The sequence below is a fragment of the Meriones unguiculatus genome, chromosome 18, assembly GCF_030254825.1.
Source record: "Meriones unguiculatus strain TT.TT164.6M chromosome 18, Bangor_MerUng_6.1, whole genome shotgun sequence".
NCBI classification, from domain to species: Eukaryota; Metazoa; Chordata; class Mammalia; order Rodentia; family Muridae; genus Meriones; species Meriones unguiculatus.
In genome coordinates this window covers 54,602,795-54,617,829 of record NC_083365.1, presented here as the reverse complement: position 1 = coordinate 54,617,829, position 15,035 = coordinate 54,602,795, and the positions used below count along the sequence as shown (strand labels likewise).

General features: G+C 44.5%; 1 protein-coding gene across 1 annotated transcript in view; it reads right to left on the bottom strand.

Moving 5' to 3' along the window:
- Positions 1-13,180, bottom strand: part of Kdsr (3-ketodihydrosphingosine reductase) — a 35,417-nt gene extending 22,237 nt beyond the window's left edge. Inside the window, exons 1-5 of the mRNA XM_021652410.2 lie at positions 12,900-13,180; positions 8,164-8,253; positions 5,954-6,010; positions 3,267-3,332; positions 2,958-3,053 (exon numbers count right to left, since the gene is read on the bottom strand). Of these exons, the coding sequence (XP_021508085.1) occupies positions 2,958-3,053; positions 3,267-3,332; positions 5,954-6,010; positions 8,164-8,253; positions 12,900-13,007 (417 nt within the window). The 5' untranslated portion in view covers positions 13,008-13,180. The remainder of the gene's footprint in view (positions 1-2,957; positions 3,054-3,266; positions 3,333-5,953; positions 6,011-8,163; positions 8,254-12,899) is intronic.
- Positions 13,181-15,035: the final 1,855 nt, after the last annotated feature.

Here is a 15,035-nt window from a genome sequence, read left to right as displayed (position 1 = left end):
GCCACCCTGCAATGCTCAACAGCCAGTGTAAGACATACATATAAACCAAGATGACAATGTCATAGAATATTAAGAAACTTTTAAGAAATGAGGCCTGAAAACACAGGACTGAGGGAAAAGATTTAGGTTCTGAGTTTTTAAAACGTAGAAGGCAGGATATGTACAGACAATTTTCATTATATTATTTTGCAAAAGCAAAGAAAAGCAGAAATATTGTGTTTGAAAGCCAGGATTCCTTCTTCCACCCCTGCCCCCAGAATGTTTTAATATCACTATGTTGTTTTAATCTTTAAATTTTTATTTTATGTCTACAGGTGGCTTGTGTGGGTGTATGTGGTGCCACTGGTGCACGCAGTCCCTTGGCACTGGAATTACAGATGTGAGCTCTCATAATGTTGGGAACTGAACCTGGCTCCTCTGCATGAGCAGAGAGCACTCTTAGGCACTGGGCCATCTCTCCATCCCCTCATGATAATTGCTTAAGTCATAAGAAGCCCCCAAAAGTATCTGAGGAAGAATAGAGCCCCGTATTTACCTCAGCCCTCAGGACTAAAACACCAGGAAAGAATATGTTCATTTGTCTGTTTTGGAGGTATGGTCTCATATTGTAGCTTATGCTGGCCTTAAACTCACTTCATACCCAGGCTGGCCTCAAACTAATGCTTATTCTCCTGCCTCAGTTTTGCAAGAATTAGGCATAAGCCACTATGCCCAGCCTAGAGCCAGGCTCCCAACCCCCAGTTTAAGAGAAGAAAATAAAAATGAAAGGAAAAGCAACAACATTTTGAAAGCTGGAAAACAAATAACAAGTCATAACACATTTGGCAAGACATAGAAACTGAATGTTGAAAGCCAACAGAGAAACTAAAAGGCAGAATTGTACCTCACAAGCCCCAAGGGCTCAAATGATACCAAAAGCTTCTGGGATAGAGCTGGGTGGGGCAAAACAGTCCAAATATTCACTGATGATAAACAGACAAACACAATGCAGTATTCCCACTCAATGGGACCATTACCAACCCAGAAAAATAAGGCACTGATGGGCACTACAGTGTTAAGCGAGCTGGAGTGTTACACTATGCAAAAGAAGCCAGACCCAAGAGGGTATACATCACATAACCCTATTATTCAGCAAGACAAACATAGATTAGTGGATGCCAGGGGAGATGGGAGATACTGACTAAAGTGTAGGGTATCCCTCTGGGGAGATGAAAATGTTTTGGAATTAGATAGTTACACAGCATCACAATATACCTAAACACCTCTTAATGGTTCACTCTACACTAGACAATGTGCCAGGCATGGTGACAGAGACTTGTGATCCCAATACCTAGGAAGCTGAGGCAGAAGTGAGGCTGAGGACAGAATGATGTGCAGTGATATGGTGTCTGAAACAAACATACCTCATTTTATTTTATGAGAAATTCAGCTCACCTTTCAAAATGTGACATAAGACAACAACAAAAATTAGTTAGGTCTTAGTGGTAGCCTGCCTGACGGTAGACAGAATTTCTAGAAGTACTGACATATATAAAGTGAGTTAGGCCTTAATTTTCCTAGAGTATCTGTCTGGACACTGAATGTAGCCTCCACTCTAACACTAGGGCATGTATACATTTCCTAGGAAGAGGCCTAGATCATTTTCTGGAGCTTTGGATAAATGCAATAAAAAAGACCTAGGATATGACCACAAAGCTAAGACATGATCCAAACTATCACTCTTACATAGAGCCAAAAGCAAATGGCTCCACTCACAAACACAGAGCCCTCCACTGAATACAACGTGAAAACACAGGTGAGGACCAGCAACCAGTAAAGCCTCTAACACAAAACACAACACCAGCCTCTCAGCCTCTCAGCAGAAACAAATACATATTTGGAAGAGCGATTATGACAGAACGAAGAGTCAACATTCACAGCACGGATAAAGGTAAGGTACAGTTCCAAGAGAGTGGGAAGAAAGCCATTAAACAGAGAAATGAAGAAAAAGATACGGGATCTTTGGGGACCATCCCAGACCCAAAGACCTCAGCATAAAGTGGGAATCTTGAAGAGGATTTATTATAGGGAAGGATGACAGAATCAGCTGAGGGCAAAGGACATCAGAACAAAGGCCAGAAGGAAGTGGGCACAATGACAGGAATGTCTCCCGAAGAAGCCACATGGCACCCACTGAACCCCTGCAGCAGTTAAGCTGTGTCTCCTCTTCAGTGACCCCATCAAACTCTCACCCAGGTTTGCGCACTTAGTTGCTATTTTATTCAGAGCTTCATAAAACACCTACATGGGTATACTGACATGGCTGTTAGACTCAAATATGAACATCCCGTTCCTCCTGCTCCACAGCCACGCCTTACTGCCCGGGGGCTCAGCATTCATCTTAGGCATAAACACACACATACTCACAAATCAGATAAACACACACACAAATGTGCATATGCATACACCCATCCTCTGTTTCTGGCTACCCCCAAACTTTTGATTTATTACTTCACAACAATTATTTTCCAAATTGGTTATTTGCATTGCTGTTGACATCATCTTTCAAATCTTGCCTCCATCCTTTCCAGTTGAACATGCATAAGGATAGACAACCTTCTTGTATTCCAAGCTGAAAAGTGAACCTCAAACACTCAGGTTCCACCATTCTGCCTTCTGCTACCCTCTGATTCTCCTGCAAGCCTTGAGTGCATCTATGAGTGCATGGTGCTTCCTATAGCCTATGAGAAGGCAGTCTCATTTTCTATAAGAAAAGAGAGTAATTTAACTGCAGAGTTGAGCTTTCAAAACCCATTATCCCGATGAAAGCTTAAGAGGGCACTAAAAACAAGACTGATGTATGGCCAACCACAAAATGCTTTGGTCCATTTCCTCAGCACTGAAGCTGAGATTCTTGGCAAGCCTGTTTTAAAATAGAGGATACTTCATCTTGATTCAAGATGAGCACTGTTACTCACCTCAAAAGAACTAACTTCCATTTCTTCAAACTTGCCTGCCACAGACGTTCCTGCACAGTTGACCAGCATGTCCACAGGACCCAGCTTCTCTTGTGCCTGGAAAATAGTCCAGAACGTTACATACTGTTCCAAACACTGCATGAGAGAATGAAGATTCACCATGCAGTAAAACAAGGTCAATAAATAAAGTCCATTGAACCACTGAAACTATAGAGAGGAGTTGCTAACTCCAAGCCACATAGCAAAGTAGCAAGAACCAATCAAAGTCAAGCAGTGAGCTGAAACCACCCCAGTCTTTTGACCTCTTACCTGTTTTATGACATTCTCTACTTGGTTATAGTCTTGAGATACATCAACTGAAATACACAGCACCACCTGTGAAAAAGAGGAAAGAAGGAAGAGGGAGGGTCAGGGCCTGCAAACAGCTCACCAGGTAAAGGTGCTCACCGCCACACCTGGTAACCTGAATTCTATCCCTGGGACTCACATCGTAGGAGCACAGAACTGACATCCTCGAGTTGTTCTAACCTATACTCATCACATACACACATCACACACACATACACACAAAGTAACTATAAAAAATAATACTGGAGATGCAGCTGCCAAAACTAATTTGTTTTGTTGTGCTTATTTTTTTGCTGTTTTGTTTTGCTTGAGACAAGGTCTTATTACATAGTCTGAGCTGGTCTTGAACTTAGCATATAGTCTAGGATAGCTTGGGACTCACAGCCATCCCCATTCCAGCCTCCTAAATCCTGAGATCACAAAGATTACAAGTGTGGGCTGGAGAGATGGCTCAGTGGTTAAGAGCACTGGTTGTTCTTCCAGAGGTCCTGAGTTCAATTCCCAGCACCCAAGCATGCTGGCTTCATAACCACCTGTAATGGGAGCTGATGTTCTATTCTGTCTGATGCTCTCTTGTCACACAGGCATATACACAAATAGAATGCTCACATACACCAAAAAAAAAAGGATTACAAATGCACGCCAAAATGCTTAGTCCATCAACACTGTAAAACATATTCTTACAAATAAAAACCAATTCTTTCTAATAACAAAGGCCAAATTTAGACATATGATCTCACTGTTTGAAACCCACTGCTAGCAGACGGAAGAACACTCCTACAAAATAGGATGACAACAAGGGCTGTGGCAAGAGACATGGTGACGGGGGCTGGAGTAAACAGGAAGGCACTGGAAAGTCGGGCACTAAAATTTGTATCGCCAGGGCAATGAGCTAAAGGCTTGGTACAGTTGCATTATTGGCAAGTGGTGGAACTTTAAAAGGTGGGGCCTAATAAAAAAAAGTTAGGCCACTGAGGTGTGCCCTTGAAGGGTACAGAAGACATTGAGGAAATTACCCAACCCCCACTTCCCATCCATTAAGAGATGAGCACCTTTGCTTTGCCTTGTCCAAGGCCTCTAAGCAAGAGTCACTTTTGAGCATGTGCACAAAGAGACCACACTGAAAACCTGCCACGACAGCAACAAGCAACAAACAAACAAAAAAATGTGGAAGCAAATTAAATAGCTACCAATTACAGTGCAGGTTAAGTAAAAGCAGTTTATGCATAAAACTACATAAAACATTACATTAAAATTAAGAGAAAGTGGATACAGTGATGGAGACCTACTGTCATATTGTTAGGAGGCTGAGATGGAGAATCATTTGAGCCCTGGGATTTGAGCCTAGCTGAATAGCACAGCCACAGAAAGAACCATTTCAAGAAAAGCAAAAACACGAGCTATTTTATTCAGCAGCACAGATGAGTTTTTAAAATAATATAGAATGAAGAAATAAAGCTGCAGTACACTGCATAAAAATGTCCCATTAATCCCTCAAACTATTAAGTTTCTCTCAGTACTTGCCTAAGTCTAGGAGAAGCAGGACAGAAACAGGGAGTGGCTGCGAATGGCAGTCTGGAATCTTTGATGTTGGGATGATTCCAAAACTGTGGTTATGGTTGCACAACTGTGTGAAAACCCAGGAAATGTGCATCTTAAACGGAGCAACAGCACACTGTGTCAACAGTCTCATTAAGGCAGCTTTGGAAAATACGAAGAATGTCAGAGTTGAAATAGATACAGAACTTTCAAATTTAAATACACACAGGTGTGCTACTGAGTGCTGAGATGGCTGGCTGGCAAAGAGCTAGTTACGCAAGTGTGAGAACCGAGTTTGGATCCCCAGCACCCGGGGAGTGTCAGTGCTGGGGCTGTAGACAACTGAAGGGGCCAGCAAGGGTAGCTGGATTCATGAGCTGCAGGCTTATCGAAAGACCCTGTCTCAAAAAATAGACGGGGAGAGATTAAAGAAGACATCCGATGCTGATCCGTGGCTTCCAAAACTGCCTACATGTATGCACATGCATTTCAACACAGTTGTACATCCAAAGGCGCATGCATATACTCACACAAGATAATCTTTAGGGACATGCACACTACCACACATTGTAAAATTTTAAGGAAAAGCAAAGAGGCAGCAACATCAGAGTCATGTTTGAGGTGGCCTCTAGCAGCAAGAGGCTATACTAGACAGGGCTGGAGAAAGGGGTCAGACACACCATCAAATTCATTTCTTTCATTAGATGATGCACCTGTCATTGAGTTGTACACTAAAATATATTACATTGTATATATCACTTCAGTACCCCAAAATACACAACCTAACGTCTTTTCAAGGGTCCTTTACACCTAAGTAGGTGCGTAAGTTGTTTTGTTTTTAAATAACTAAAATGAAATCATGTTCTCATATAGCACTGCTTGGCCATTTTTAGGTATGCACAATAGTCATAACTTTTGGTTTTTGTACTGACCTGAGTCCAGTCATTTCAAATAATTTCATCTTTTAAAAGTATCCTTAAGTGTACTTTAATTGTGAAAATCATAAATGCCTTCAGTGATCTATTTGCAGTGGAAGTAACATCCTTTCTCCCCTTTAGACAACTGTGTGTCAATCAGGCTAGGCAATGCATCCTAAAGCTCCCCCTTACCTGTTTATCATTAATAGAGTGCTTTTCAATTTCTTTCTTCGCCTGCAGCAGCTTGTCCTAAAAGCAATACAGAAAATTACATCTGTCTGCATTTGCTAAAAAGAACAGAAAAAGCAACTGTTTGAACAAAGACTGAATGTTATAAAACAGAACTTAAAGTAGCTAACATGGGTTTGGGGAAGAGGCAAAATATGGGAGATTACAGCTAAGTCACAGCACATTTTTAAATTCACTGCAGAGAGATGAAAGAAAAACAAAAGAACCTCAACCTTCTTTTAACAGCACTCATGTTGACTGTCAACCTCTCGCCGCTAACAGACATGTTCATGCGGCAGTAGTCAGCAGTGACACAGAAGAAGCACACGGCCACACAACGTTCTGGAAAGCTAAAGGTGTGAGATTCCACATGACAGGGGGCTTTGAAGATAACATCAGCAATTTTCTCCCTTCCTATGAAAACTGGAGTAAAAATTAAATCTACGTCTGGCTACTTTCAAAAATACTCCTCAGAACTTCAAAAGCTACCCAGATAATTGCACAGTTTTTCCAAGCACTCCATTTTGTTTTGCTTATTTTCAAGAAGACAGATTCAAGATTATGGAACCTTAATTTGTCATAAATTTAAATAAAATCTGAGAACTGTAAAAGAACAAAGGAGAGGATCCCAAAAAGCATGAAGCCGTGGGTTCAATCCTAAGCGAAGCTAAAACCCAAGCCTTGAGGCACACAGGACGTAGGGATGGGACAATCAGGAGTCCAGCAAGGTCATCCTCTGCTACAGAGTTCCAGCCCAGTCTGTGATACAAGAGACTTTGTCTCATCAAGGGGTGGACGGATGAGGGGGCAGGTATCCTCAAAGGGTAACTACGGTTTGCAAAAGTGAATGCCCATGACAAAACAATGCATTCCTACTGAACGCACACAGATACACAGCACCTGATGTTGCCAAGACTGCAATAAAGTGTTACATGAGAAACTAAAGAACGTCTTTATGCCAGAAAGCTCTCTATTGTATACTCACTCAAACATGGCCCCGAGTGAACTCCTGCCAGCTGTGATGCCAGCCTCCCACCTGCTCACTCACTGGTCTCATGTCAAATTCCAGCCTTGCTAAAAATTCATAAAGTACCATTTTACTAAACCTGTGTTTCCATTCTTGGTGGGTGACTTTAAATCATGTACAACCTAGCCCAGCCCTTTCTTGTTTTTAAAAGAAATTATGAATATTTTAGCCCAATTCTGGGTCATTATTTTTACGTTTTCTCCAGGGAACCTTTCTAGCCTGCTTTCCCCACTAGGCCCTTTTCAACTAACCACCCTACCTAGACAGTTAACCCCCAAGCACATCTTGTTTTCTTTCTCTTCCCTTTCCCTGAAGACAGGGTGAAACATAAGCCAGGCTAGCCTCTGATTAGCCAAATAGTAGAGGATGACCTTGAACTTCTGATCTCTCTGCCTCCACCTCCCTGGGCTAGGGCTCTACGCAGGTACCTTCATGCAGAGTTCTATGTGGAATTGGTTCATGCACCCTAAGTAATCAATGGACCCCCCAACCACACTCTGAGGCCCTCTTCTTTCAGCAAAACATCTGACAAGGGAGCCCCCATCCTCTGACCATACAGCTACGGGCACCACCCCAGCCCCTGAAGAGGAAAAGGGCTGCACTCACTGCTTTATGCTCTGAAAGCACCTTTGGCAAGACTACAGACTCCAGCATCAAGAAAAACAGACCCCTGGATTGGTTACACAGAAAAAACTACTTTGCTATACATAGAGGGAGGGATGAAACTCCCCCGGAGCTTGTGGACGCCACCAAAGATGCCTATCATAAGCAAATCACAGAGAAAAACAACAGATAAAACACCCACACATCATTCCTCGGCTTCTAAGCTGCTGCCAGCACATCTGTTTGCCTTCAGCCAGGTGTGTGTTAAGGGATTATCTAACAATGCCTTCAGCCTCCCCTCAAACCCTGCACTATCTAGAACAATAGTGCCTGACACATTAATGGTAAGTAGCTGCTGAGCTGATGCAACTTTAGCAGAGAAGCCCTTGGCCTCAATACAAGGAAGAACCAAGAGTCCAGAAGTAACACCGCAGATCAGGGAAGAAGAGGAAGGAAGGCATTCCAACATGGGTGTGAGCACCAAGACAGTCTCTTGGACTTTACTGCATTAGTAAGTCAGTCACAACGACTCCCAAACGCTTACCTCATTTCGAGCAACCAGAGTTATAAACGCTCCTTGTTTGTAGCATTCAATAGCAATGCACTTCCCGATGCCGCTGGAACCTCCTGTGACCTACAAAGAACACCGGCAAGACCCTCTTAGCACGTGCAGTGTCTCCTCTGTACGAAGTCTTACTTAAAATATCTGTGATGGGAGCAGTTGGGGTGCAGCTCAATTGCAGGCACTTGCCTAGGATTCATGAGGCCCCAGGTTTGATCTCCACTACTAAAAAAGACTATGAGTTTTAAAAATTCATCTATAAGCTGGGTGTGGTTGGTGGCAATCGCCCTCAAGCCTAGCACTCAAGAGTGTCTGCAGATAATCAGGAGGTCAAGGTTGAAACCACTGACACAGGTGCTGGCTAGGACTACACAAGGCTCTATCTCAGAAACAAAACAAAGAGTCTCAGAGAACTACAACCTCTTCATATGTGCAACATAAAGAACTTTACTTTTAGCAGGGCCTCCTGCTTTGAGTGTTTTCAGTGCAGATCTATAAAATGCACATCTAAAATTGTTTGAGGTCATCAAAGGGAACGTGCCCTACAATTCTAGCTAAGAAATGATACACTGGTGCTGCTGATTATAAGCACAAATGAATCTCATTTTCTTCCTGCATATATACATAAGTCTAAGTCTAAGAAAACAGGGCTAAGGATGTAGGTCAGTGTAGAGCTCTCTTGCCTAGCACAGGCAAGGCCCTCGTTTGATCCTAATGTGAGTGCATATTCATGTACACACACACACACACACACACACTGTCAATGTTGAAAACTGAAAGGCTTCACAATACTGCATTTAAAGAGCTCTATCAAGAGACCTGATAAACTAGGGTTGGATAGAAGTTGGATCAGTGGACTTAGAGAAGGGCAGGGAGGAGACGAGGGAGGGAGGATGGGATTGGAAGGGAATGAGGGAGGGGACTACAGCTGGGATACAAAGTAAATAAACTGTAATTAATGTAAAAAATTAAAAGTATATACATTAAAATAAAGAGCTCCGTCAAAGCCAGGCATAGTAGTAGTGGCACATGCCTGTAATCCTAGTACTCTGGAGGCAGAGGTAGACAGATCTATCCGAATTAAAGCCTTTCTGGTCCACAGAGTGACTTCCAGGCCAGTACGGCTATATGGTGAGACCCTGTCTCAAAAACAACAACCACCTGTCAAAACCTAACCATTTTCCACAGTCAGACATTTCGATTACTTTAACTATTTTAGTACTCTAAAACCATGCACAAAAATCATCTCCCACACTATGATGCTCCCATCACCATGAAACCCTCCAAGCATAGCTATGTTTCTCTGTGTACTCTAAATATCTCATTTCTCTTGAGCCTCACTTTGACTCTACTGGAGAGATTTACCTGGTAGATAATTAACCGAATGTCTGAGAATTATGATAAAAATATACCTGCTGCCTTGGCTAAATATTGTCTCTGAGGCTTTTGCTATCAGAGTATTTTATGAGCTGTTTTGTTTTATGAACGTTTACTCTTCATGGTACTTGGCATGGACTCTAAAAATGTCCTCACATGCTTTTGATGCTGCCCTAGCTGTTTGGCATCCTATCACATGTCACTCTACACCAGTACCTCCAAGCCCTTTGGTCCCCACAGAATGCAGCCTAAATGTCCCCACCTCTGGGAAGCTTTTCCTGAACACATCAGTCTTCCTGGTTGGTTACCAGGTACCCTCACAGCTATCTAGATACATATTGGCTACCTGGCTAGATTATCAGTTTTAATAGTTAATTCATTTTTATTTTATGTGCATTGGTGTTTAGCCTGCATGTATATCTGTGTGAAGGTGTCGGGCCCCCTGGAACTAGTTATGACAGTTATTACAGACAGTTATGAGAAGCTATGTGGGTGCTGGGAATTGAACCTGGGTTCCTCGGAAGGGCAGCCAGTGTTCTTAACTGCTGAGCCATCTCTCCAGCCCCAATTATCAGTTCTTACAGGTAAACACCAAAACAGCCCATCTCAATTATCACAGATAGTACCAGCCCCTTGTACAAGCAGGTACTGAATAAATACTTGGCTTAACTGGCAGAATGTTTTCTAATGCCATTTCCATAAGAAAATATGACGTCAAAGCTTACAAAGTTTCCCTATTTATCGTTCTGTAAACCAATGGAAGTGGAAAGAAGGTTACCAAGAAAACGTCTATGCTCTAACATGTTACGTAAATATAACCAGGAGTTTCAGGAAAGCAAATGGTGTTGATTCACTTTCTCAGTGAGAGGAGTAAGACCAGGCTTTTGGATCACGGTGCATAAAAAAAAAAATCACCTAGCCAGGCCAGCTGACTCTTGAGTGACATGTAAGAGTTCAGTTAGGCTAATTCTGGAATACGTACATTATTCTGGATGTTAAAAGTACTGTCAGGGTTTTTCAAAGTGGCTGAGAAAATGTGAAATGTACAGCTGTCTGACAATTAGTGAATGGAGCTCAGTGGAGGCCACCAAAGATAATCTTTTAATTTCTCTTCCTTATCCCTCTCACTGACCACTACAAATACCACTTAGATGATGCTGTCTCTTTAAACACTGTATACAACTCCCACTAATGGCACTAGGAGCTTGTCCGCTGCTGGGAGCACTACTCTCAGCCATCTAAAAAGGGAACAGTGAAACAAGTATCTAATGGGTGAGAAGACCAGCACAGCTTTGCTGCTGCAGTCAGACAGAGGGCACCAGCGTAGGGGAACTGCCCTAAAAAGAAGAAGAAAATAATTACAAGTTGTTCAAGCTGACACACAGATGGCTAGTGTAAGGGTTCGGCTCACTCTCCCGATAACAGGTCTCAACTAAATCACATTTTACTCTTCTTAGGATATTAAAAAAGACAGTGACATCATATGACTAATTCATGTCACTTATAGTGATACACAAATACACATTATATATATATATAATTTATTGTATGAATGCAGCACAGTGATTAAGGACCTGAGCGTGAGTGTTATGGGAAATTATGTGAAATTCCCAAATAATCAATACAAATGTTGGGGGGGGACTTCTTGTCTACTGAAACAGCCCTTATCTTCTCACTTATGAGTGTGATGAGGCATTCAGACAGAAAGAACAAGTATCAAGATTGGCTGAAGGTACCTCGTAAATGTTGAATCAGACTTTTCATTCTGATTTTGGCCCTTCTCCCCTGGCCCGTAGCTGAGCCACCCCTTCCGAGCAAAAGGGGTGAAACAATTCAGCTTTGTGTGCATGTGGGCCCATCTGTGCACCTGCCAAACATCAGTGTCTGATTGTTCAGTCACCCTGCACCTTAATTCTTGAGACAATGATTCTCACTGGGCCTCAGTCATGCCTAGGCAAGCTGCCTAGTGAGCTTTAGGGATCCATAGGTCTTGGCCCCAGGGCTTTGGCTTCTCTGGCCTTGGAGTTACAGACATAGACCCAGTGTCCATGTGTGTGCTGGGGACCCTAACTCAGGACCTGATGCATGACAAGCACCTCAGCAACTGAGCCCTTTCCCCAGCCCCTAAATTCAACCTTTTTCAGCCATCATTTTGAAGCAGGAAGTTCTCTTGCAGACATTAAACTTTAAAAAAACGGGCATGACTGTAAAGTTTGGCTCTCCCCCCCCCCCCCATTTTTTTAAATAACTCTTTCCACATCACATATAGCTGCAGCCAGGAATAAATCCATGATTTTACGAAAGGCAAATGTTGTCATCCACAAGCCCTTGTTTGGGATAAAACACACTAAAATAAATAGGCCACCTATTCTGTAACAGCTGAGTGGGAACCCACTTGGATGCATTCATCTAAGTCACCAGTGGGCACCACGGGGATATGTGCTGCCAGTTTAGAAACTAGCTGTCCTTATTCATAACTCCTTGCCTCCATGTGCCTTGGGTTTTGAGGTCCAAATAAGATGAGAAATGGATGAGAAATAGCCAGGGCTGAAACTCTTGAGATGGGGCGCAGGTGAGGGGGTGAGGGGCACACAACTAAGCCTGCACATTAGGAATGTGTGAGCTTCCGGAGAGAAACAAACCAAACCTCTCATTTCTCCTTCCACCTTAAGGCCCTAACCAAGCTGGTTAGCTCATCCTTCCGACTCCGGAAAGACGGTAAACTGCACAGGAGCAGCAATCAGCAGGGCTCGCTGAACCCACAGACAAGCCTGCTGGCCCAAGCTGCCAGGCCACCTCCTCAGGTGTGCCACTTCCCTAGAACCCTCTAACTCTTTGTCACTGCCACACGGCACCCTCCAGTTTCGGTTCCCTGGGCCAGTCCCCGAGGCGCGGACCCTTCCTTGCTGCGGGCTCCTCAGGACTCCCTGGCAGGGGCTGCTCCTACCCGGGTACGCGCCCTTGTTCTGCCAGCCACCGATGGGCCGTGCCCTTGACAAAGTTTCTCAGTCTCCCTGTTGACTCATTTGGGAAAACTGAAGACCCAAACAGCCGCCAACCAGGGACGCCCGGGGGATCAGCTAGCAGCCCAGAGCCCCAGAGTCCCAGAGCCCCGGGAACCTGGCTGGCGCCTTCCCGGTGACACTGCCCTGCAGCCCAGAGGGAAGCCTGGCGTCGCGGAGGGCGGGTTCCCGAGGCCTGGCAGGGTAGGGCAGGGCAGGGCCGGAGCGAAGGCGGCAGGTGTCCCTCCCCACTCAACCGTTCCTTCCCGGGGCCGTGGCCTCGGTGGCCCAAGTCGGCCAAGCAGCCCCGGGTAAGCGCAGCAACAGGAGGCCACTCACCACTACGTGGGCGCCGGGCAGCGCGAGGGGCTTGGGGCTGATGAGCGGCGACACCATGTAGAGGAGCAGCACGAAGGCCACGAGGCCGGCGGCGGCCAGGAGCAGCATCTCTCCGCGCGAGCGACTACGGGGAGATCACGTGCACCGGCAGCCCGCAGTGTTTGGGTTTGCGGGCGAGGGCGGGCCGGCGGCGAGGGGAAGAGGAGGAGCCGGGGCGGGGCGGCCTCCGCCGTCCGACGGGCTTCTGGGCCCCACCGGCGTCGGGACGCGGCTGCGCAGGCCCCGCGCGCGTCGGCTCCGGGGAGCGGGCCGGCCCGCGGGTCCGCCCGCCTACGTCGTGGGAGGCTTGCAAACGGTGGCTCCGGATTCCAGGATCCTGTTCCGTGCCAAAGCCCTGCAGTCCCGCTCTGAAAATCACAGGCTCCAGTTCGTGTATTCCCGCCGCACTTAGAAAATGGTCACTGCTCTCTTTTCGCTTTGCGCCTTGGTTTAGGTTTCTGATAACTGACAACTGAATTTTCGCTGAGAGCAGCGTTCACCTCGTTACCAAGGCAGATGAAACGGAAGCAAAGCCACCGCTGCGGAGATTTAATTCTCGTATCACAGTGTCCGATTCACCGATTGAAAGTGGTTTTAGTATGGTGTCTTATCTCCACAGCAACCCTGTAGTCAGAGCAGTCACACCTCAGATTCTCTTAAACCTTCCCCAGTTACAGGTGATCACAAACCTGTCTCTGGACTTGCCTGTTCATGTGGAGTGAGTGCTATTATCAAATGGAGTTCTAATACGATGCCTGTGTGTCTGGCTTGTTTGACTTAGAAATGTATTTAAGTTTGTTTGTTTTTTTCATAGTATGCCCAATCAATATTTTGCTGAAATCAAAAATTAAAACAATGCCACTGAGTAAGGGCTCTTGCTCCCAAGACTGAAGACTGAAGACGTGTCAGATACCACGGGACCCACATGAAAGAAGAGACATGTGTTGAGTACAGTGGGACCCACGTGGTTGTCCTCTGACCTCCAATAGTGTGGCCTGGCATTCACCGCCACCATCACACTCACTGAATTTATCCTAAGGTCCTGCTTGGCTAGCCTCCTCTCAACAAAGACACTTCTGTTAGGACGTACTTTCTGGATAAGAGTAAATTCTTGATAAGTAGCTAACATCTAGCCTTTGGTCAAAGCTCACTTCAGCACAACAAACCTCTAACACTTGGAGGAGGCACTGGGGAGCGAGAGGCTTTGAACTATTTCTCAATATATTTGCTTATTAATCAGATATTATAATCTCAACAAACAATGCCATGGGTCACATTAGAGTGGTGAATCTCAAATCTATGGCAGTGTGTACTCTCACATACAAGCTGTTTATATGTGCATGTCTTTGTTTCTCTTGTCCTTAGACCTGGGTCAATTGCTGGCTCTCAAACAACCCTGCTTAAACGCTTGAGGGGCTTCCCAGACTGTTTTCTGAAGTAGCAGCACAATTCTTCACACACTCAGCTATGCGAATTACAGACTCTGCAACTGTCCATTCTAAGATTCCTATCCTCTAGACACAACATCAGATTTTTTTGTGTTTTTTTTTTGTTGTTGTTGTTGTTGGTAAATATTTTTGTTTCCTTACTCTTTTTCTTTTCTCTTTTTTAAGAAATGCAACTGTGTTTACAAACAGCAAAAGTAATTGATCTTTTTCTCTCGTTAATCTCAGTGCCCAGTGTTAGTTAGGCTGACAGATTTGAGAACACAGTCCCCAGGACTTGTAAAATTAGTTGCAAGTTGAAGGGTCCCCAAACCCTTCAGTTGAAAGAAAGTTTGTTGGATGGACTCCCAGCACTTCAATAGAGATGTTTCACTCAAATCTAGAAGTGAGCCCCTATCTTTTGACTCTTTGTTGTTGCTGTTTTGTTTTTCTGAGAGAGGATCTCCTGTAGATCAGGTGAGCTTGATATATGAAATGTGCTCAGCGTTGCCAACCAGGGAAACTCACCTACACTTCTGTGTCTAGATTTTTGATTGGAAGCTCATTATATATAGCCTTGACTGAAAAATGTCAATATTATAGAACTGGTGATGCAGGGCACAGAATAGTCACCTAAATAACTGGGCTTGTCTTGCTGGCACCATCAGCCTGC